At 34.6% G+C, this 26194-nt stretch overlaps 1 protein-coding gene across 1 annotated transcript in view; it reads right to left on the reverse strand.

Annotated features, from left to right (window-relative positions):
- The window catches only part of CCDC91 (coiled-coil domain containing 91), a 277441-nt gene that overhangs the window by 76843 nt on the left and 174404 nt on the right, over window positions 1–26194 (reverse strand). Inside the window, exons 9-11 of the mRNA XM_081083709.1 lie at window positions 5094–5186; window positions 4938–5006; window positions 1023–1199 (exon numbers count right to left, since the gene is read on the reverse strand). Coding sequence (XP_080939835.1) covers window positions 1023–1199; window positions 4938–5006; window positions 5094–5186 — 339 coding nt within the window. The remainder of the gene's footprint in view (window positions 1–1022; window positions 1200–4937; window positions 5007–5093; window positions 5187–26194) is intronic.

The following is a 26194-nucleotide window of genomic DNA, read 5'->3' on the forward strand; positions in this document are numbered from 1 at the left end:
ATTTTTGTAATGTCTAATATTCCAGGTATTTTCCTGAAAGGAGTGACAAGGATGTGAACAATGAGACTGACAGTTAAAATCCGCAAGGGTATGAACAAGTTCAAGAGGCAGGATTTCAGAATCCCATCACTAGTAGTCCCTGGGTAAAGTATATTTACAGATTTTATCTCTGGTCCTGCAATTTAGTTAATTGGCATTATTTAATTAATGGGATTTTTACAAAGCAATTTGTAATACTTTATTCCTTTTTTAAATTTGCTTTTCTAGGGAATGAATGCAATCAATGGATGAAGGATGTCTGTAAATGTCCATAAATTGGTAATTCCCTAAAAAGTCAATATTAAAATGTTAATGCAGTGGTTCCCATACTTGGGAGTTGATATGAATTTTCTTCCTATCGAAGGTGTTCCTCTAGAAAAAAATCATATATAGACAAAAATCTAAGAATATACATATTGTGATTTGTTCTATAATAAGCATACTCTTTATGATAATCAACCTGTCTAACTTCTCACCTACCTATTTATTATAACTTTAAATTTTTTTAACTATATTTTTATTGATTTCAGAGAGGAAGGGTGAGGGAGAGAGAGATAGAAACATCAATGATGAGAGTCATTGATTGCCTGCTTCCTGCATGCCCCACACTGGGGATTGAGCCCACAACCTGAGTATGTGCCCTTGACTGGAACCAATCCTGGAACCTTTCAGTCCACAGGCCAACACTCTATACAATGAGCCAAACAAGCTAGGGCTAAAATTACATTTTTAATGTAGTTGCAATGACTAAAGATAAATTTGGATTGTGTTTTTTTTTTAAAGTAGAATAAAAAGGCAAGGTTAAAAGTATAAGAAGATAAAAAATATAGTCATATTAAGAATTACTTGTTTACCAAAGGCAAAATTATTATTAATACTGATATGCCCACTAAGTTGATTTCAAGTAAGATAAAATAATACTAAGAATACTACATTTTGAGAAAAATAAGAAAAAATATTCACAAAGAATTAATTTTACTAACCTGACTAATTTTTCTTTGTTCTTGTATAGCTTTTTGAATTGCCTGAGATACTTCTTCTTGATCTTTTGCATGCTCAGTCTTCCATAATTCCCTTTCCTCAGCATGGACTTTTTCCAAAGTTTTTCTTTCTTCTTCTATGGCTTTTAAAACTACATCCTTCATTGCTTCTTTCTCAAGCTTCAAAACAAACAATGACCAAAACAAAAAGAATTGAAAGGATGACTGCACAATATTTCTTTGAATAAGACAAACTTGGATTAACCTAAAAAACACTCAACTTCATTTTGATTCCACATGGTTTAGTTCTGACACTGTTGTTTTAATGCATATTTAATAATTTCTGAAAAATAAAATCAATTATTTGTTTTGTACAAATAATAAACTTATTTCCTTGGCATTTCTAAATGCCAAAGAAACCAAGCCTTAGCTTAAAGGGCAGTGGTTAAACTATTTAGTCTTAGGATCTTTTTACATTCTTAAAATTTATTACAGACTTCAAAGAGCTTCTGTTTTTGTTGGTTATACATATTAAGATTTACCACATTAGAAATTTAAACCAAGACAAAATTAAAATATGTATTGATTAATTTAAAACAAATGACATTAAATGCATTGCATACTACTAACAAACACTATATTTTATAAAAAAATAACTATATTTTCTAAAATTAAAAAGTGAAAGGAATGTATGTAAACCTCCTTAATATCTGACTTAATAGAAGGTATCTAGATTCTAATATCTTCTTCTGTATGGATCTATAATGATATTATTTGGTTGAAGTATATTAAAAAGAAGAAACCCAATCTCACACACATAGGTAGTAGAGAAGGGAGAAATATTTAGTAGCCAGGTCAGATCACTGTAGATATTCTTGATGATTCCACAATTAAGTAGTAGTTCTTAAAAGTTAGTTGCAGCAAAGAAAATCAAATCATGTCAAATTTTTGTACTCTTACATTACAATCCTTTCTAGAACTTTGAATGAATCCGTTATCTATGCATGGTTTTAAAGATACTTTTTACTTGGGAAACATTGAATGAATGAGTTATGCATCTCCTCCAGATGTTGACAAATTTCATTAAATCATACCTAAAAAAGTCACATTTGTTAATCCCATTGTCAATTTCATCAGAAAAGTTTTAGGTATTAGAAAGCAGATAGAAATTTTCCAAAATTCTAGTATTTGCTCCAAAGCTTGAATTTTATCATTAGCAATAAAAACTCTTAGTTTTTTTCTTAATGTGCTGGGCTCACTCCACCTTTTCAGAGTAAATGTCTGCCAAAAAGCAATGTAACTGTAACACTAGTTACTCAGTAAAATGCAGTCTACCCTCCAACAATGCCTACACTTCAGCTACAACACAAACAACTACACAAGAATTTTCCTCAAGAAAACCATCCTACTTTTATGCAGTAAAACCCAGGGACTTCCTACCCTAGTCCCTGTTGCTTCCAGTTCATGACCATTTTGACAAAAGTTATGGAAGTTGACGGTTACCATTTTCTGAACTTCTATTTTACTCCACTATTCTTCTCTTAAAAAACTCTTACTATGCTCACCAGTATCTTCCATGTTGTTTAATCCAAATGATATTTTTTGTTTTAATCCTTATTTTTGTTGACTTCAAAGCAACATTTTACACAGTTGCTTATTTCTATTTTCTTGAAGCTCTCTCTTTTCTTGGTTTGCACGACAGCATGAAGTTTATATTTCCCCTATTAATCTGGCTGAGTCTTTTTGTAACTTCTTCCTTTCTCTGGATTTTAAATTTTGTTGTTCTTTCAGGGCTCAGACCTTAGACTACCTTTATGTTACACTCTCCAGAGAAGTGATTATATATGACAGTAATTTCCATGGCTACCACTACCATCTATCTACTGAAAAACAAAACCATTATTAGTATCTTTAGGTCACTCCTTTCTCCTGAGTTATGTCAGGTAGATTTAGTCATCTACTTGACTTTTGTCATCTGAATATATCACAGGCACTTTAAACTCCATACCAAAGAAATAGCATTATTTTCCATGTTGCTGTTGAATCAATATTCAGAGAGTTTACAGCTTGCTCACCTCTTATATCATCCAGACAAAACATGTAAGTTGATTCCACCTTCTACTTCTAGAATTTTCCTTTCTAAGCTACTACCTACTACTCTATTTCTGCCATTCACTATATCTACACAGACTTCTGATGCACTCAATCATTTCTCTGCTTCTAGCCTTTGTTGTCTCCAATTTCCCAAAAGTTCATGTCAATTACCATTATGTCACACCAATATTAAAAATGTCCGTGTGTCTACTCTTACCTATGGAATAAAATTCAAACTTAAAATTCCAAATGCAAGCCTTCCTTCAACTCCTTTCAAAGTGATTTATTTGTTAAAAACTCCTATGACATGGAAATACTGTTTATACACTCATAATAATTTAATGCATTACTCCTTGTCTTATTGGTAAATGAATAATATTTTTTCTGTCCTGATGTAAGTTCTTTAAGAAAAAGAGAAAATTATAGTCACCCTTGAACTTCCATCTTGGCATAGTTATCCTATATAATAAAAGCCTAATATGCTAAGTGTCCGGTTGTCTATTCAACCAATCAATGTGTAATATGCTAATGATATGCTAAGGCCGCTCAACTGCTTGCTATGACGTGCACTGACCACCAAGGGGCAGACAGTCGACTGGTGGACCAGTCGCTATGACATGCACTGACCACCAGGGGGTAAATGCTTCGATTGGTAGGTTAGCTTGCTGCTGGGGTCCAGCCATTCGGGACTGAGCTAGACAGGCCAGACATGCCCTGGAGCCCTTCCAAGGTCCCTCCCTGCCTGGCCAAACTCCTGTGTCCCTCCCCAGCTCCGATCGTGCACCAGTGGGGTCCCTCTGCTTAGCCTGCACTCTCTCGCAATCCGGGACCCCTTGGGGGATGTCAGAGAGCCGGTATTGGGCCAATACCGCTCAACGCAGGAGCTTTCCCCTGGTTGTCAGTGCACTCCCGCAGGGGGAGTGCTGCCCAGCCAGAAGCCGGGCTCACAGCTGGCGAGCACAGCAGCAGTTGTGGGAGCTTCTCCCACCTTCATGGCAGCCCTAAGGATGTCCAACTTCCGGCTTAGGCCCGCTCCCCATGGGGAGTCGGCAGTTAGACATCCCCCAAGGGCTCCCAGACTGTGAGAGGGCACAGACTGGGCTGAGGGACACCCCCCCCCGCCCCCGAGTGCATGAATTTCGTGCACCGGGCCTCTAGTTTACATATAAGAGACATTTGTTTAGTAAATTTAAATGCAAATCTCAAAAGTCAGTATTATATATGTATTTGAAGGTATATATATATTTAATATCTATGAATCATTACTGAGATTAGCTATTTCAAAATCGGCTTTAAAAATCACATATCTTGCTAAATAATTAAATACATATATACACATATAAATACACACTCACATGTATTACTTGTATGATACCCACTAAATACCAAGTGGAAATCAGTGTCCACTGATTTTTACAATTTTTTTAAAAATTCTTTTAACAATTAATTACTAATCTAAATGGAAAGCATTTCAGCATCATCATAATATTGTATAATGTGAATTTAATAAGAATATGAGTGTAGTATCCTAGCATGAAAGGAAAAATAAGAAAGAAAAACAATCATTTTTGTTTTTCTGGAATAAAATATTTTACAAAAGTAGATTAGTTGTACCACTAATTAACTGTTTTTTAATTCCACTTACCAAAATACACCATTATTACGGATGTGTTTATACCAGGCAAATAAGTGATAAATACAATTTTCATATGAGAATAAAAATTTCAAATCTAGGCTTTGATGTGGAGGTAAACATAACAACAAACAGAACAAATACAATTTATTGGAATTAGACTATATAATAAACTTCTCAGGTGGAAATACCTTTGCAGCAGATACTAATGAGTCTTTATTTCTTTGTCTTTCTTCCTCCAAACATTTTTCCAATATTTCCTATAAATGATAAAACAGATACTAAATGTATTATTTGCAGTAACAGAGCACATTCTTTTTCCACTCTGAGCAAAGTTAAAGCATTACCTTCTGTTCTTGAGATTGCTGTACCAAAGCTTCCTTTATTTTTTCTTTTAACAGATCCTTCTCTGTATCTAGCATTTCAAGGAGCCTCTGATGCTACAAGGAAAGATAAATGGATTATGATTATACTCTGAGATCTATAATCTCTGAACAAGGAAGACAGCTGGTGGAATTCATTTGCCCAAAATATTGTATTTAACTACAGATTCAAAAGATGAATCTAGGGAAACAGTACTAGTGAAAAAAACACTCAGAAGCATCAGCCAGTAATAATAAACTAAGCACTTAGATTTTGAATGGAGTTTTCTTATGGGGAAACACAACAAAATATATTCCTATTCTCACGGATTTCTCTTTCATTTACAAAGGGCAAATAATATATTTTCTCAGATTTATAATGCTATTTATATAGAAGTTTCTTTTAAATAGAAATTAATTCTGATACCCAATATTTAAAACCAGATCTATGTCTTTCAAAATAGTTCTGATTTAAAACTGGTAACCTCTAATCTATTTTGTCTCTATGAATTGGACTGTTCTAGATATTTCATATACATAAAATCAAACAGTAGTTGTCCTTTGTAACTGGCTTATTTCACGTAGCGTACTGTTTTCAAGATTCATCCAAGTTGTAGTATGTATCTAAAGATCATTCCTTTTTATGGTTAAATAACATTCTATTATATGTATATGCCACATTTATCTGTTCATCTGCTGATGGACACTTGGTTTGCTTCCACCTTTTGGCGATCGTGAATAATACCACTGTGAACATTCACATACAAATATCTACTGGAATCCCTGTTTTCAATTCTTTGGATATAAATCTAGGAATAGGACTGCTGCGTCATATAATAACTCTGGTTAACCTTTTGAGAAACCACCAAACTGTTTTCTATAGCTGCTGCACCATTTAACATTCCCATGAACAATGTGAAAGAGCCCCAAATCTCTCTCTATCCTCTACAATATTTGTTACTTTTTTGCTTTTTAAAAAATAGTCATTTTAGTAGTTGTGAAACTATATTTCATTATGGTTTTATTTCCCTAATGATTAAGCAAGTTAAACATCTTTATAAATGCTAACTTCTACTTCTGACACTAACTACTACTACTCCATTAAACTATTACTAGTATTATCTTCACAAAAAGAAAAATGATTAGAGCTCTTTTTGCGGCCTTAAAAAAGAACTATAGTAGAAAGTGCACTGGATTTGAGGTTTGTTCACTGTCTGAGATTCTGCCAGAAGTAGGGATGCCTTTCCTCTCTGGGCTAGAGATTATTTTAGTTATTTTACCAAAATAAACTAGAAATTATTAAGTATTAAGAGAGAGCTTGGTCCCCAAAATTTCAGCCTCCCCTCATTCTATCTAAAATAAATTATAGAGCTATTTGAAAATTGGCTATATTACTTCTTCCTTTTGCGTCAATATAGAATTCCTTAATGGTCCAAAACGTCCAGCACCTGGAAATGGTTCACGTGATTTGTGAAGGTATGAGGGATGGATGGTGAATACATTTTTTGTACCTTATTAACTGATCATTCCAAGGTAGGGATGTTCAGAACTGCTTTTGTTACATAGAAGCTGAAATTGAACCAGTGGCAACATCCAATCATAAGACTCTCTTTCAAATATTTATAATATTTAAACAAAGAGAGACTTTCAACAAGATTTGCAGGACATAGACTTATAGCATTTTAAAAATCATTATAACAATTAATTGAAATCTATACAAATACATCTCATTCAAGAACAGTGAGAAGTTTGCTACATTTTACTTATCCAAAATATTCTACTGATTGCTTCTTAAAATTATATTGTAATTTTAGTAATTTTTTTAGCTAATGAAAAAACAAATGCAAACTATAAAGTTCTATTAATCTTAAAGAGTACTTAAAGCAAGGGTGTCAAGGACAGTCCTTTGAAATTTAGCCTAAAACAAAAGGCACTCAGAAATAGGTTATTCCGTTTTCCCCCTTTGCAAGAAATTATTCCAAGTGAAAAATGTTTGATGCAAACTCAAATATAAATATAGAGGTTCTGTGGTTTTTACTGATTCCTGTAAAAAAAAAAAGAAATATAAAAAAGCTCTTTTTTTCCTGGAATATGATTCACAAGAGATATTGTAAACAGATTTAATCACAATCATACATGCACAGTTTTTTGTCTATTAGATTTTAGACTAAGCAGTCATGGAAGCTCATGCTCAGTTACAGTTATCCATGTATCACAGGCCCACAAACTTCACTTTACTTTGTATGTGGGGTGTGTGTGTAGTACATAGTCTGTAATGCAAACTCAAGAAGCATCTTCTCATACCTTCTATAAATCACAAACATTGAACAAGATCAAGCGATGTGGCAGGATAGTCTTAAAGCACATGCTCAGACATGCCTCCATTTAATACGATTTGAAAGAGGCTACATAAATTTAATAAACATCCTAACATAAAGTAAGTCACAGATATTTCACCCATTCATGGGCCAACATGAATTATTATTTGGAAAGAAAACCTAAAAAAGATAAACTATAAGATTAAATGTACTTGAAGCATTTACCACAAGCCCAATAATATCAATAAACTTTTTAAAGTGAATAAAATAAAACTATAATATAAGCTACACTAGATTTACTTTGCCCAAATAGATATATTTATAATAGGCAAGAGAAAATGTAAGCAAATTAGTCACCCTTTTCAAATAGGCATTTGACTTAAGGGAATGATATAAAGGAATGAAACAAAATTGGGAGACACATCAGCTTTATTGAAAAGGCAGGGCTAGTTTATACTTCCATAATGAGATTTCCGTATTTGTATAGTGTATATTTTAGTAAATGCCAAAGATATGTCACAATCCTGAACTTAAGCAGAAGAGTATTTCTGCTTCAATCATTTTCAAGGGAAATAGCTTTTAAAAATGCAACTCAATTCTGCTATTCCATTTGCCTAAGCATAATGCAGTAAATGTATTTCAACATAACAGTATCCTTCAAAAGGTATTTGAAATGGGTACTTGAAATAAATGACCCATGTATATAAGATAATCCCTTTAGCAAGAAGGAAAAAAAGAGACAGAGTTGTGCACTTCACGAAAAATGTAACATAATAGTGTAGTACTTTTCAGAAAATAATTTTTAAAATAATATATTTTTTTATTGATTTCAGAGAGGAAGGGAGAGAGAGAGTGATACGAACATCAATGATGAGAGAGAACCACTGAACCCACACCAGGAACTGAGTCCACAACGTGGGCAGGCACCCTACCAGGCATTGAACCGTGACCTTCTAGTTCATTGATTGACATTCAACCACTGCGCCACGCCAGCCAGGCAATAATTTGATGCTATGCTTAACTGTTATAAAAATGTTCCTGGTCCCTGCTCCCTATTCCTAAGAATTCATCATCAGAAAACACTATATAGAAAGCCCTCTATTTTTCATGCTGGTGGATCTCATAACCTTCACTTTCAAACTTTACACAATAATATCCCTATATCAGTTAGCATAAAACATTTTTCTAAAATCAGTTGACAAAAAAATATTCTAACTTATTGCAGGGTGAGGATCTGGTAGATAAGAAATCAGTTTTAGGAGCAAAACGTTTACTGTTTATATTGTTTCTTATGTTAGAAACACAGTTGTCCATAAATATATATATATAAAAGTACTGATGCAAGTGATAGGAGACATGGGTGTGATAAAATGAATGCAATTATAAGATAGAAATAATTAAACTTGTTGAAAGGAATGGATTATCACAATAACTGGATACTCACTGAACCAAGGACAGTCTATCTAAGGCCTATAATACTGAAGTAACTTAACTGAAGGGTCTAACAACAAAGGTAAGGTATAATTACTCACGTCTAATTTTAGCTGCTTAGGAAATGAAAACACAAATTATGTATGTTTATTAATTAGTGTTAGCATATTTTCAAAAAAGCATCAAGTACAAAGGTAGGGGGCTGGATATAATATAAAAGAATAAAACATCATTATGAAGATGTATACAGCAACATTCCTTATAAAAATGCAAAACCCAAAACATTTTAAATGTCCAAAAAGGGGGTACAGTACAATAAACTATGCTGTATCAACTAAAAGAAGTATCATGTTGTCATTAAAATAAATATAAAAATATGCATCAATATAGAATTATGTTTATAAAATAAAATTACTTGAAGACATTAAATTATTTAAAGCCATCATCATTAATGTAACTATATATACTATTGCAAGTATAAATACATATATGTATAACCATGCATATTATAAGCATATATAATGTTACATATATCTGAATTAATATTGAAAGGGATCACAAAAATAACAATGCTTTATTAGGTAACTGGCGGGTGGAATACTCTTTTTTAAATTTAATAATGTTTTTATAAAAATGCAAAAGTAAAAGTATAGAACAATTTCACTGAAAATGGCAGTAAGAGTATCAGGATTGATCTACAGTGGAAAAAAAAGTAAACAGGATAAACACTTGCTTAAAATACTTTAAAATAACTGAATAATTAAACATACATTTTTTTTGTCCACATTCTAGGGAAAAAAATTAAATTGTTAAAATTAAGAATGTCCCACAAACAATTTACTCTTTTTGGCTAAATATTATAAGTACAGGGAAACACAGGCACAGGGGAAAATTAGGATTATTTTCCTGGGAAAAATATAAATATATTTTCTCAAATCTCATCTATTGGCCTATCGTATAAAATAAGCCATTTGGAACCCAAGACTTTCCATTAACTCTAACATACCCTTTTAAAATCTAACTTATCTTTGAACTCATTTCACCATATTTTGGCTAACTTATTCTCTTCTATATTTCTTTGCTATGCCACAATGTCCATATTTCTCTAGATATTTAATAGATTCTTCCTATCAAAAATATTTTATGGATCAAAGAAGACTGAATAAAAGCTATGTATTTTTCATATAGAACCTTTAATAAGCTAGTGAACATTTTCAAGCCCTAGATAGGAACAGAGTATACATGGCTTCTTTAAAGTGTTTCATTATCATGTTTTTCCACAGAAACACCTTTTTAGATTTTAACTCTGAGTTGTGGTTTGAGAAGTGGTGCTTTAAACCATTATTATCTTGCCTGGCTGTTTATTTATGAACTGATTTTAGCAATTTTAAATTAATTATGAATGTAATTAATATAAGCTCACTAAAACATTTCTATAATGTTTATATTTTCATAAAACAAAGGGGGATAAATAAAAATGAATTTTATACTTTTCTGGTTACATGACAGGTATATCATGGAAAACCCAGCATAAAAATGTTGGATGGAAAACACAAAACAGCTCTTTAAATATTGATGAGCTGGCAAGAAAGTTAAATAGACAAAAATGATGAAAAGCACAAATTCCTAGAGGTAAGCAAGCTTTGCATCCAGTAACTGTCCTTAGGAGATCTGAAGAATGCTGAAATATTGGAGTTTTGATTTTTAGGGACCATGCTTGCAAAAAGAAATCAAACTCTAGGGGCTGAAAAAGGAAGTTAGTTAGGAGACTCTTGCATAAAACTAAAATGACTGAAAGGCAACACCCTAAGTGGGTGAATGAGAAAAATACCTACCCAGCAAAGAGAATCTAAAAGGGAACTTGTTAAACTAGGTTTTTGTTTTGAGTTTGGAATGGAGGAGTAGGGGGGTTTCCTGACAATTCATAATCACATGCTGCTACCTCTTTTTCAGGTTTGGGGCCAAAATTCCCATAAACTATGCTTTTCAAGAACTGAAGGACTATCAGGAGCAAAACAATTCTTTTGTGGAAGAACAGACCTTAAACCCAAGCACCAAAGACTATCACAATTAAAATTCCAATGAGGGTGATTTCAAAAACATAAAACAAAATATCTGAGGAAACAAGTTACTATCACTGTAGAAAGGCAGGTGTGCAGAATCAGCCCTTAAAAAAAGCAGACACTAGAACAACTCATACAGTGTATTTGCAGAAAGTACATTTAACAAATTTGTGAAGTGTCAAAAGTATGAGTAAGAGAAAAGACATTATAAAAATAAACGTATATTTGTCAAATAAAATGTGGTAATAAAATGTATATTAATTGAAAATTGAGGCTCCATGTTTGACTTAAACTTCAATTTAGACAAAATAAAAAAACTATTAACAGAAAGACAGATCTGAAGTGATTATACAAAATGCAGAACACAAAGAATTTAAGAATATGCTACAGAAGAATGAGAAATCATTAAGATGATTTGACATATTAAATTAAGAGTTCTGGAGAAAAATAACAGAGAGAATGAGGTAGAGGTAATTTTCCAAAATGAAGAAACACATATATACTCAGATTTAAAGCCCAATACATAATAAAGAATTAAAAAACACACCAAATAATATTATGGTGAAATAGCATAACTCAATGCCAAAAGAGATTGTATGTCATCAATCATAGAGAAAAGATTGATACTTATAAAAATTGTAATTAGTATTAACCCAGAATTATATATATAGTAAAACTACCTGAGGAATAAATCTATTTTAGTAAAAACAAAAATCAAGAGTTTACCTACAACACACCTTCACTAAAAAACTAATCGTGCCATCCAATAGCACTTTCAATTTTACCTCATTAGAAACAGAAAAAGCATTTGACAAAATTCAACACTGTTTCATGATTAAAAACTCAACAACTTGGCTATAAGAAGTATGTATCTCAACATAATAATGGCCATATATGACAAGCCAACGGCTAATATCATATCCAAAGGTGAAATGTTGAAAACTTTTCCTCTAAGATCATGAACAAGACAAAGGTGCCAAAGCTCTCCATTTGTATTTAAAATAGTACTAGAAGATCTCTAGCCAGAGCAATTAGGCAATAGCAAGAAACAAAGTCACCCAAATTGAAAATGAAGAAAAACAATTATTAGTGTTTTCAGATAAACATAAAAAATTCCAAAGACTCCATTCAAAAACTGTTAGAATAAATGAATTCAATAAACTTTCAGAGTATAAAACAAACATACAAGAATTAGTTGTGCTTCTATACACTAACAAGGAACAAAAGAGAAATAAAGAAAATAATCCCAATTACAACAGCATAAAATATTTAAGAATAAATTTAAACAAGATAATGAAAGAACTGTATACTAAAAACTATAAGGCACTGATGAAAGAAATGAAAGACAGAAATAAATGGAAAGATACCCTGTGTTCTTGGATTCAATTAATATTTTTAAAATGTTCATAGTACCCAAAACCAGCAAAAGATTCAATGTAATCCCTATAAAAGTTTCAAAAACATTTTTCATAAAAATAGAAGAAACAATACAAAAACTCATATGAAACCACAGAAGACCCTGAACAGTCAAAACAATACTAAGAAAAAAGAACAAAAGTGGAAGTATCACACTTTATAATTTCAACAACAGTAGAGTACTGGTATATAAATGGGTACACAGGCCCATGGAAGGAAGTTAAGAGCCCCAAAATAAATCCATTCAACTAATAAGCATATATAAATACGTTCAACATCCTATGTCATTAGAAAATCACAAATTAAAACAACAAAATACCAATAACACCTGTTAGAATGATAAAAATAAAAAACAGACACCAAACGGTAGTGAGGATGTGGAGCAATAGGGTCTCTCATTCATTGGTGGTGGAAATGAAATGCAAATTAATACAGACACTTTAGAAAACAGTTTGGCAGGTTTTTTTTTCTTTTCTTTCTTTTTTTTAAAAATAAAACTACATATACTCTTAACCATTTCATCTAGCAAAATAGTTCTTGGTATTTACACAAAAACCTAGGTCCACACAAAAACTGGCACACAGATATTTATAGCAGCTTTATTCACAATTGCCAAAACATGGAAACAAACAAGGTGTTTACAGTTAGTGAATGTATAAATTGTGGTATATTCAGACAATAAAGTATATGCTAAAAGGAAATGCATTATCAAACCATGAAAAGACATGGAGGAAATCTAAGTGCACATAGCTAAGTGGAAAAAGTCAATCTGAAAAGGTTACATACTGTATGATTCCAACCATATGACATTCTGGAAAAGGTAAAACTGTGGAGACAATAAAATGAGTAGTGTTTGCTAGGGCTAGGCTGGAAAAAGCTATGAATGGGTGGAACACAGGATTTTGAGGACAGTGAAAACATGCTGAATGACACTACAATGGTGGATATACACCATTATACATGTGTCTAAACCCACAGAATGAACAACACCAAGAGTAAAACCGCATGTAAATTTTAGACTTTTGATGATAATGATGTTACAGTAAGGTACTTCTGTGGTGTGGGATGTTGATGGTGAGGGAAGTTTGCATGTGTGTGGTGGGGGCTATATGGAGACTGTACTTTCTGCTTAATTTTGCTGTGAATCTAAAGTTGCTCCAAATAATAAAGTTTAAAATTAAAAAAGATCATCAGGCCAAATTAACAACAAAAATTCAGTTATATGTTGTTTATAGTAATTATATCTAAACCCAGAAATACTGATAATTAATCAAGGGTAAAAGCTTTAGGCAAATTCTAACCAAGATAAAACTTAGTGATATTAATATCAACAACAGACTTTAGGCAGAAGCATTCTTAGAATTAAGACATCACAGAAAAATGATACCAGGAAGATAAACATAAATTTGTATGCACTTAATAACATAGCCTCATGATATAAGAAGCAAAATGGACAGAACTGCAAAGGAAAACTAACAAGTTCCTTTATCTGAGTACCAAAAAATCAGTAAATTAAAATGGAAACATAACTCATAGGTTTGATTAATGGATATATAAGTAACACTACACCAATAGTGGAATACACAATGCTTACAAGCATGTATGTGGATTTAAAAGGGGCCGCATACTAAATCTGACAAACTCAGGAGAGGCCTGCATGGCAGCTTTACAAATTCAGAGACCAAAAGTAACCACATAGGATGGTCTAAACATAAAAGTTTCTAACTAAAAGCAGCTCATGGTGGGTAGTCACATCCTAGGCCTGTGGCTTCCTTGATAAAGGTTAATCTTTACCTTAAGTGAGTTTGTCTATTGTCTTTTTGCATCTAAGATAATAAACCTTTGGAACAGGGGTCCTCAAACTTTATAAACAGGGGGCCAGTTCACTGTCCCTCAGACTGTTGGAGGGCCGGACTATAGTTTAAAAAAAACTATGAACAAATTCCTATGCACACTGCACATATCTTATTTTGAAGTAAAAAAACAAAACGGGAACAAATACAATATTTGTATTTGCATGTGGCCTGCGGGCCATAGTTTGAGGACCCCTGGTTTGGAATGTCAACCTGCTTTTCCAGATCCCTCAGGGCAGAACAGCCCATCAGAGCAGGATACCACAGAACACCCTCATTGTCACACAGTTTCCCACATACCATTTCTATGTGCCTGACAGGTTAATTATTAACATCCTGCACCCACCAATGTAAAAGAAGTACTTGTGTGTCACTCCATTTCACTTTTTATCCAACCCCAGAGATTTCCATGCTTTGCTCTCTCCTGTCTCATTTATCTATCACCAATAGATTTCATATAATCTTCCTAACATCTCCTCCTTCATTCTAATGTATAAAATAAGCTGCAAAATTGCATTCTCCAGAGCATTTTCTAAATCTGTTGAGATTTTACTTCCCGAATACTGTCATTAATTTGGCTCAAATAAACTTATAAAAATTCTCTAGGTTTGGACATTTCTTTCATCAACATATGGAACATTTATGAAATTTTGCAAATTTGTTGGTCATTTTTACAATGAAAGATTCAGTGAAATTTAAATATTATTCTCTGACCACAATGTAATAATTAGGAATCAATATTTAACAGAGATTGAAAAATGTCATACTTAGAATCTTAAACATTCTAAAGATAATTTTACACTGAATTAGATACACATTTGTCACAGTCAACTATAGGACTGAGCAACTAAAAGGAGTTTTTAGGAGTAAAATAGGCAGGTTTAGGGAGTTCTAGAAATAAAGAGGGGTCCATGGGGAAAGGCTGCAGAGCTGGGGGGCTGGGCGCTGCCAAAAGGCATATATTCACAGAATAAAGGGAGAGAAAGACACCCATTCACAGAATAAAGAGATAGGAAGACAGAAGATAAGGGGAAAGCCAAGAGAGTAGAAAAACAAAAGGGAGAAAGAGGAAAACAGATTTTCACAGGGAATAGAGAAATTCTACCACAAAAGGGAGAGAAAAGGAGGGGGACATCCCTGGGGTCTGAGCTCTGAAGCCACTATAGTGACCAATCAGAGGGGATTATCAGGACACAAAGAACTGCAGCCTTTATAAACCATAGGAAAGAGGCTCTAAGTGGACGACCTCTTTAGAACACCCTCTCCTACATGGGAGTCTGTGCTTGTTTCCCAATAAAGTTCCACCTTTTCCTATACCACCTTTTGTCTGTGGCTTCATTCTTCAAATCCACCTGAACAAGGACCTGGGAAATCACCTTTGCATCCTGCCCAGAAGAAAACCACGCATTTCAGTTTAATTTCCGTGTTTGACAACTATAGGACATTCCCGGCATGGGCAGAGCATTCCTCTTCACAGAGAAACAAGTAGAGTATGAAATAAGTTTGACCACAACACATAAGTATGTACTTCATTACAGAGGAATGAAATATCTATCCAATCATGGAGTTTATTATCCCTTAACTAGTAATTTTTAATGATATTTCATGTAGAAAAATTTAATTAAATCTATATACAACTTTTTAAAGTTTCTTTTCAATATATACACAATTTCTTTATAGGAAATTTAATAAAATGTCTACTTTTTCTAAATAATCCTATCTAATAATAGACAAACATGGTAATTGACCATACCTTCACTACGCCTCCCATTGGCTAAGCAGTTCGATATGCAAATTAACCACCAACAAAGATGGTGGCTAATTTGCATATGTAGGCGCCAAGCTACGGAGCGAAGCCCGCTGGCCCCGGGCAGGAGCAGTGAGTGAAGGCCGGCGTGGCGAGCGATGAGCTAAGAGGGAAGCCTGCTGCGCCAGCCTTGCCCCCGGGGCCCGAGTGGCGAGCGAAGAGGGAAGGCCTGGGTTCTGGGCGCCAGAGGAAAACTGGTGCCAACAGCCAGGGGAAGGGGCCCCCAAGGGGCCCCAGACTGCAAGAGGGCACAGGCTGGGCTGAGGGACCCACCCGAGTGCACAAATTTTTGTGCACCGGGCCTCTAGTCCTATATAATAGAAGGCTAATATGCAAATCGACTGAATGGCTGTATGACTGGTCACTGTGACATGCACTGACCACCAGGGGACAGACGCTCAATGCAGGAGCTGCCCCCTGGTGGTCAGTGCGCTCCCACAGGAGGCGTGCTGCTCAGCCAGAAGCACTGAGCCAGGCTCACAGCTGGCGAGTGCAGTGGTGGTGGCAGGAGCCTTTCCCGCCTCCGTGGTAGTGCTAAGCCATCAGTTGGACATCCCCCGAGGGCTCCCGGACTGCAAGAGGGTGCAAGCTGGGCTTTGGGACCCCCCCTCTCCCGAGTGCACGAATTTCATGCACAGGGCCTCTAGTGTTTTATATAAATGTATATAATCTTAAAAATCAGATTCCTGCCCTGACCAGTTTGGCTCAATGGATGGAGCATCAGCCTGTGGACTCTAGGGTCCCAGGTTCGATTCCAGTCAAGGGCATGTACCTTGGTTGCAGGCACATATCCAGCGGGGGGTGTGCGGGAGGCAGCTGATCGATGATGTTTCTCTCTCATCAATGTTTCTAACTCTCTATCCCTTTCCCTTCCTCTCTGTAAGAAGTCAATAAAATATAATTTTAAAAAATCAGATTCTTATTAGAAACTATAAGCTTCTTTAGAGAAGTAAAAAAAAATACTTGCTTTTAGAAATTATATAAGAATGTGTAGAGAATGATATGGACAAAGTAGAATATATCCTAGATATTTAGAGTACTGCTTTCATTAATTGCATTAAGCATGTCAAAACACTCTCCTTTTCTCTGTTTTAAAATCATCAATTTGTCTTTTTGCTATGCCCTGGCCTTGATAAAAATCGCAAAACAAAGCTGAGTATTTAACGTTATGTTTTTTAATCACATTATTTTCCATAATAAAAATAGGTACTGTAATTTAAGATCTAAAAAATACATGCCTATAAATTATTAAACAATTAACTTTTATAATAGTTTTTCCTAAATTAACTTACTAAGACACCTATTTAAATCTAATACTCTTAAACTTCTGGCAAAATGTACCATATACAATGAAATTATTCAATATCACAAAAGTAAAACAAAACAAAGTTTTCACTCAAAATTTCTATATGATAGATCTTAAAAATACATGTACAGATTGACTACAAAAATACATTAGGAATTTGGGGGGAATGATGAAATGATTCTTAAATATTGATTTCGGTGGTAGGTGCAAAACTAAGTGTCAAAATTCAAAAAGTGGTACACTTAAAATGGGCGGTTTTTACTGTATATGATTTATGCTTCAATAAACTTGAAAAAAATACACATACACTATTAGTTATTTTTGAACTTAGATTCAATTTAAGTTTATGATCTTATGGATATTAGTGTTCAAGGGAAGTCCTTCCAGTTACAATTGCCCAAAGATATCTTTTCTAAAAAAGAGTATTGGATTAATATCTGACTCTGATAACAGCAAGCAACTGTCTTTCTCTGAACTATGGTAAAAGAAAAAAAAAAAAAGGTAGTGGTCACCTAAATACTGTACACAAATATTATTGGGAAACTAATTAAATAACTCTCCTAAGTGCAACCTGACCAATGCTTTAACAAGGTTACAGTTTGAACCACACTAATCATCTGGTTTGCAAGATTTCCTGCTGGACATCAACACTAACCACTCGTTAGACCCAAAACCACCTTGGGAAATAGCTGTGGCTAAGATTTACACAGACCAGTAATGGACTAAATTACTGGTTCAGTTGAAAAACAGGTCATAAGCATATATAACATGACAGAAATTGAAAAGTCAATAAAAAGAATTATGTATCAGACTCCCAGCCCCACTCCTCAAAATTTAGCTGAGAGTTTTAAGACTGAAGTTGTAGGAAGTCTTAAGTCTAACAATTTTTTCACATAAACCTTATAATTATCATGAAACGCAGATTTGGTGAATAATACCTTAGAAAAGATGACCACATTTTTAATATCTTTTAGATAGGAAATAAAGTAATCCCATCAAATACCTTTAACATATTTTCTTCAAAGATTATACATTAATCTAGAAGAGAACAATGTAGAAAAAAGCCTCTTTTTCTTATGCAAGATTAACATATTCCTTAGCTAAAAAGGATAATTTCTTCAAGCAGAATATATTATTTTCTACAGTCACATAAAATACCTATTTTAAAATACAACACATCCCATCCCCCCCCCCCCAATAAACTATTTCTATGAAGTATATGAGGGTAACACAGTAAACATAGGTAAATGACGAGTAAGCATATTATATAATTAAAAATGTAATATTAAGTACTAACATCAATAAAAGATAGGATGATTAATAAAAACTCAATAGAATATTCATAAGGGTTTAGTTCTGATCAGTTTGTTTATAAAAGGGACCAATAGTTTTCAAATTCTGTTCTGCAGAGAACCAGACATCCCCATCCCCACTTCAACTAGAGTCACTATGTCTTTATTGGTCTTATTTGTAAGGAAAGTTTTCAATAGACACTTTTAATCTAAGGAAAGTTTTGATGGATAAATTTGTAAAGTAGATAATAAAACCATATAGTCACACTTTTATTTTCAGCTTTGACATGTAAAAATCTTGCAATATCACTCCAATTCTTAAAACAAGTAAAAAGCTGAATAAAGTAAGATCAATGATGTGCCTTAGATCCATCAAAGAACTCTCACAGGGCTAACTGCCACCCCAAAATCTACCAAGATAGGAAAATCCAGTGAGACACAACCAAGATCTTCCTCCCAGAACAGAAGCTGCTGGAAACATAAACGGGTAGGAACACTTACATGATAAATTTGAAGAATCACTGAAGACTGAATGAGAGTAAGTATGAGAGGAAGAACTCATGGGGGTTGATGTCATAGGGTCCCCACACTCTTATGAGTTTTCTCCCCAGAAATCTGATCAGGATCTCAATGTGAAGAGCCAAGAAATTTCCCCTCTTAGTTCTGGCAAAGGGAGTAGAAAATATAACCACTGTGAATTATGCTCAGAGCATTCTCCATAACAAAGGCCTATTCTTTATGTAAAAAGACTTTAATAAAGCCTTATAAAACCTTCCACCTCTAGGAAAGGCATTACCAAGATTCTAGCTCCCTCTAGTCATCTTGTGTCTTATAAAGTGGGGGAGGGTGTGTGTGTGCTAACAAATACTTGTAAAGGACTGAACCCACTAAAAGACGAATATTTATATCATATGAGAATAGGATGCTTCCCTTCCCCAATGCCTTACTCGCATAACAGTGGATAACAGCTGACAGAGCTGTAAGGTGCAGACTCGATCTAAGGAGGAATTCTTAGGGAAGACAAAGACAACAAGGGAGATAAGAACAAGGACCGTTGGACCTTTAGGAATCTGAATCCTGTGGCAACTTACAACAGAAAACATTAAACACAGCGGCTCAATCCTGACAAAATCACAGAACTTTCCACTAAAAGTCTACCACAATTTCTATTACAAAAAAATATGTTCATATTTTTGAGGTATAATTGACATATGACATTAGTTTCAGGTAATGTAATGAATCAATATTTGTATATACTGTAAAATTATCACAATAAATATAGTTAACATGTCATCACACATAGTTACAAAATCATCTTTTAGCAAAAAATTATAAAGCATACTAAATAAATGTCTCAAGGAACAAAAAAAAAGCATCAGAACCCATTTCAGATATGACAAAGATTTTGAAATATAAGACTGGACATTTAAAATAAAAATGATTAATATGTTGAAGAATCTAATGGAAACAGAAGATAACATTCAATAGTTGATGATTAATATATAGATGGTAACTCTAAGAAAGAATCAAAAGGAAATGCTAGAAATCAAAACAGCAAGGAAGAATGCCTTTGATGGGTTCATCAGTGGAGTCAACCTAAGCAAGGAAAAAATCATGAGCATGAAAATAGGCCAATAAAAACTTCCTAACCAAGCATGTCAAACTCATGGCCTACAGGCTGCATGTGGCCCACACCGAATATTTTGCAGCCCAGTCAATATAACCGTTTGTAAGGAACATTTTAATAAAAATTTCATAACTTAATTTTTACAATATCCTGTTACACATAATTAATAATTTACTACAAGTTCGCTAATGACTGATTACTATAATCCTGTTGCATTCATTTCCCTTACCATAGGCACATCATTTCTCTCCACTAATACTAGCAGTGAATATTTTAGCAGATGATTGCCACGTCATTGGTCTTGTATTGACTTGTTTGGTGTGCGTAACAGGAAATATTTCACTTTTGGAGAACAAGAAAAATAGGTTTATTTGCATTATGCTTATTAATTTATGGTTATTATGGAATAACCATAAATTAATGGTAAGTTATGTTAAAGAAAAAATATTAATTTTTATTAAAATATTCTATTATTTTATGTTAACAATTACTCATTTATTTTAGCCCTTTGTATTATTCAGCATGTCTCTATCGAAATAAACCTATGTTTCTATGAAAATTGAAGCTTTTGTTTTTTGCAGCCCACATAAACATAAACCTTGTTTATTTAGCCCAGGGGTCCTCAAACTATGGCCCGCGGGCCACATGCAAATACAAATATTGTATCTGTTCCCGTTTTGTTTTTTTACTTCAAAATAAGATATGTGCAGTGTGCATATGAATTTGTTCATAGTTTTTTTTTAACTATAGTCCGGCCCTCCAACGGTCTGAGGGACAGTGAACTGGCCCCCTGTTTAAAAAGTTTGAGGACCCCTGATTTGGCCCATGTTAGCCTTTGATTTCGACCTGCTTGCCCTAGATGGAAGTGCAAAGAGAAACAAAAACAAAGAGGAAAACAAAACAAAATCACAGAGCAGAACAACAAAAACTGTGAGATAATTTAAAAAGGAATAATGTGTGTAATATTTGAAGTGATAATAGATATATCTGAATAATAAGAATTAAGATGATATATTTAAAGTAATAACGGGAAATTTTCTAAAATTAATAACAAACATCAAACCACAGATCCAGGAAGCACAGGAAAAAAAAACAAGCAAGTTAAATATTTAAAAACCTACACTTATGTACTGTATTCAAATAACGTATCAATGAAAAAGTGGAAATCTGAAAAAAAGCCAGAGCAAAAAAACAAAAACTTGTAAATAAAACGTATATGAGGAAAACCATCAAGATTACAGTAGACTTCTCTTCAGAAACTATGCAAGTTAAAAAGTGGAGTGAAATATTCAAAATGTTAAAAGAAAAAAAAATCAAGAAGAGCAGAGATATGTCATACTATAAGGGCAGTGGGCAGTGTAAGGGGGGTGTGGGCGATTGTAGAGACAGTGTAAGGACAGCTTAACCCAGCCCCGGCAGTGACAGGTTGCTTGCTTATCTATAATCAGTCTAGCCCTCGCTTGCTGCACTGTGCAGACCCACATCTGGAACAATAAGTTTGCAGAGGCTTTGAACCAAAACCAAGTCCCCAGGTATTAACAGCTAATGTCAGCTAGGGGACTTTCCATAACCTACTTTGCAGCAAAATAGCTTTTAGAAAACCCCATACAAAGACCCAGAAGCAAGAAACAGAATCTGGGGATGTATAAAACTGGGTTTAGGAGAATAGAGGCTGCTCAGTTTTGGGTACTGACCCCCTGAGTCAGCAGTGCTGCTTTTGGAATAAAGGTGAATTTCTGTATCTCCTGAGTGCTTGAAGGTCTGTTTTCCCATCTTTGGTTACTCTGCCGTAACAATACCACATAAGATATACCACACTGTAATAAACAGTAATACAAATAGTATGGTACTTATATAAGAACAAACAGATAAATTAATGCAACAGAATAGAGAGCTCAGAGATAGCCCCATGTAATATATGGGAACTTAGTATAGGATAAAGAGGCATTGCAAAACAATGTGTAAAGGGTACATTGTTTATTAGCTCAGTGGTTCTCAAACTTCTGCATACATCAGAATCAGCTGGAGTACTGAGATTGATGGGCCCAAGAGCAGAGTTTCTGATGAAGTAGTCTGGGATGGTGCTAGAGACTTGCATTTCTAACAAGCTCCAGAATAATGCTGTTATTGGAGCTTCTGGTCCAGAAACAATACTCTGCAAACACCACCTTAGTGCTGTCAGGAACTCAGCGGAACTGGAGAGAGCAAGCTTGCAGGTGTGGGAGTTGCTGATTAAGCAACAATGAGGGAAAATGGAAGTAAGAGAGAAGCCTTTAATCACTTATGAGCAAGTGATTAAAACTTGAGAAGCACTGATTCCTCCCTATTCCATTTTCCCCACAAAACTGTGCACAGGTGCAGGTCATATGAAGTAGCACAGAAGGGAGAGTCATCTTACTACTGTCGGAATCCTGAACAACAGTCTCTGACAGTTTTATGGACCCTAGGGTGGGGGTTGAAAAAGGTAGTCTGGAGGAGGAGTGTGAAAGTACTGAATACTGAGTCAGAGTGGGGAAAAGTATCTTTAAGGTTTCTCCCTCCTACTCCCAATAAGGAGGCCTAAGCAGAAGCACCTCAAGAAGACCGCTGTCCAAAGTTTCAGATAAAGAGAAATAGGAATGAAGACCCCTGAGTTAGGAATGCAGCTATGCAAAGAGCATGGCCAGCCATTGGGGCCTGAGAACTTGAATGCAATCCATTGATTGTGTACCACCTCTAGTGAGGGAAGAGTGTTTTTTCCCTGAGGCTTGACAGGTAAAGCCTTGGTAATTCCCTGAAAAATCACACACAGGTTTTTAACCAGAAACTGGACTGAAACATATGCTACTAGGAAAAGTGGCTCATTTTAGGGAAGAACATAGAAGTGGACACTGGGTCTTTATCTAATACTAGAGGCCCAGTGCACAAAATTTGTGAACTTGTGGGGGGTCCCCCAGTCTGACCTGTGCCCTCTCACAGTGCCAGTGCCGCACGATCAATCGCACTAAAGAGGTAGGCCCCACCCACCCACCCAGGGCTCCTCAATGGATTGCCCCAAAGAGGTAGGCCAGAGCCTGCGGTTCTGCCTCTGCGTGGCACATGCAGTCAAGCCTCCGCCCATCTGTGTGCACACACAGCCTCCTGGTGATTGCTTGTTGTAGTGTGAGGGCATCACGGCGTGAGGGCATGACGACCGCATAGGCTTTTATTAATAGGATTATATGCAAAGTTGGACTCTATAGGGAAAAAAATGTGAAATATACAGTTAGTAGAAAAAAAGTATACAGATAAGCCTTTGCCTGTAAGGATGGTAAAGGAATTCTCAAAGTACAAACCACAAGGCAAAAATTATAAATTGGATTATATTGGAATTAGGGATTTATTAATTTTTTTAGCAATAAACATTAATGACGAAGTTCATACTCCATTTACAGATAAAAGATATTCATTTTATCTAAAACCCTTTAGGGATTAATATTTAAATTTACAAAGAACTACTGGCAAAAAATATAGATCAACCTCAATTTTAAAAAGACTAATAAATAGGCAATTAATTGAAAAGGTAATCCTCTAAATTAACAAATTTATTATAAGAAATGCAAATTAAGAATGATGTATCAATTATTAAAAGAGTAAAAATTAAAAGCTGGATAATGCCAGTTTTGGGGGATGTAGGAATCTGTACATTGCTGGTAGGACTGTAATCTGTCACCACCATCCTGGAGAACAAATCGGCAATATTTACATACATGCATGGCCTATCATACAGCATTTACACTCTTGTATGGAGATGATGATCAACAACTGATGGACAAATGGATGGACAAACATTTTTTTTCTTGCACTTAACTATAAGAACACATAAAAGTTATTGGGTTGGTAAAGAGTTAAGAGACAACCTAGAGCTCCACAATGAGAGAGTGGAAAGAGAAAATATGGAGGCTACAACTTTGAAAAATGAATTAGATTTACATAGTAACAGAAAGATGCTAAATCATGGGAAATCATGTACATATACCAACAGTTTTGAATTTTAAAAGCACAATGTATAGTGGTGGATTTTAGAAGCATAGACCTTAGTGGACAAAAGTAGGAAACAGAATGAGTTCTAATACAATGCCATTTTTGCAAAATAAAAATATATACATACAAAATAATAGCACATAGATTGCAAAATAAAGGCACATATTAAAATGGTTCCCCCAATGAAAGGGAAGACAGTATGAAAACTGGAGGATAAGGACAAAAATTTAATGTATGTGTACACACACACACACACACACACACACACACACACACACACGCACGGGCTTTGCGAGACCCAATAGGATAATATGCCATGAACTAATGAACCGGGGAGTATGATTAACTCCCTTTACTTGAGGTTAAGTCAGAAAAAGATTACAATTATCATGATAAAGTAAAAGACAATATTACTGACAACTAACCCAAGAGGGAGAAGTATAAGCGGGAACAAAAACCACATTTTGCAAAACACAGTTGAGTCACAAAATAAATAAATTGTGTTGGACTTACCCATGATGTGCATAAAAGACTATCTGAGGTTAAATCTTTATCAATACTTCACTCAGACCCATATATTTTAAGCTAAGAGCACAGAAAGAAACTAATCTAACAGTAATTCTAGACAAACTCACGTGTTCTAAAGATCACAGACTGTTCCAGTCACTTTTTAAATAAATTCTTACAAATCTCTGCAAGACCATTCCATGACTAATTCTAGCACCCCAAATCCTGTAATATTCTTCCCTACTTGCCCTTTTAAGATATTCATAGTTCCCTTGGTGTATATTATCCCTTGTGCAGCAACCTTATAAACCAAACTTTGTTAGACTACAGGTGGGTTTCTGGTAGCCTTTGATTTATGGGTTTTAATAGCGCTGCATTATGGGGTACACAGAGGAGCTGCCCTGGAACAGCTGGAGGCTGCTGCCACTATAAAGCCTTCCATTTACTCCAGGTCCCTTTTTCTTTCTCTCTGAGGAGAGCTGACAGAATTACTATTTTGGGAACAACTATACACTCTTCGTATAGCTTTGTTCTAGGTAGTCTAATCTATTTGTTTCATTCCAGCAACATCTAAAGTGAAATGTAAGTATTAAATGAGTTAATACAGTAAAATGCTTAGAGCATGCACCTATAATATCATGTGAATGCTTTTTTAGACATGCTACTTATAGTAAATCTGGTAATTTCATAATCTGAACTTCAGTCCTCACTTTACTTATCTATTTATTTCCTCTTTTACTGCCATTCATACATACAAGAGTTATAGGCTCTATAATAATCATTAAGTCACAACAGGAATAAATGGAGAACTCGTAAGTACCCATAAAAAACATTTTTGAGATACCTAATGGGTCAACATTTTTGTTGTTGTTAATCCTCACCCAAGGACATTTTTTCCATTGCTTTTTAGAGTGTGTAAGGAAGGGTGGAAGGGGGTGAGAAAGGGAAAGATCTATGTGAGAGAGACACATGGATTGGTTGCCTCCTGCACATGTCCCGACCAGGGCCTGTGATCAAACCTGCAGCTCAGGTATGTGCCCTTGCCTGGGAATCGAACTTGTGACCCCTCAGTGTGGGGGCACTCTAACCACTGAACACACTGGCCAGGGTGCATCACCATTTCTTGAAACAGACCTTGAAAGTAATGCAAATGATGAGAACTTATTTTTTTCAAATGATAAAAATTTAAATGCAGAATATTTCAGAGTTTGATTTGGTTAATCCTTGTGACCAATGAAATAATGCTGAATTTTGAGTATACAATAAAACTATTTTCATCTAACACCATCTTCTGATTCATGAGCTTTAATTGTAAGATACCAAAAATAATAAATAGCTGTCCATTCTAAATTATTAAATTGCTCATGTGATAGATAAGCTATTAAATATAAAGATCTTCCTCATGCCTCCTTTTCATCAAAATTGTTATCATTTAAGACAGAACATAGTTATTTTAAAAATCTC

Source organism: Myotis nattereri (genome assembly GCF_964212035.1).
Source record: "Myotis nattereri genome assembly, chromosome: 2".
Taxonomy (NCBI): domain Eukaryota; kingdom Metazoa; phylum Chordata; class Mammalia; order Chiroptera; family Vespertilionidae; genus Myotis; species Myotis nattereri.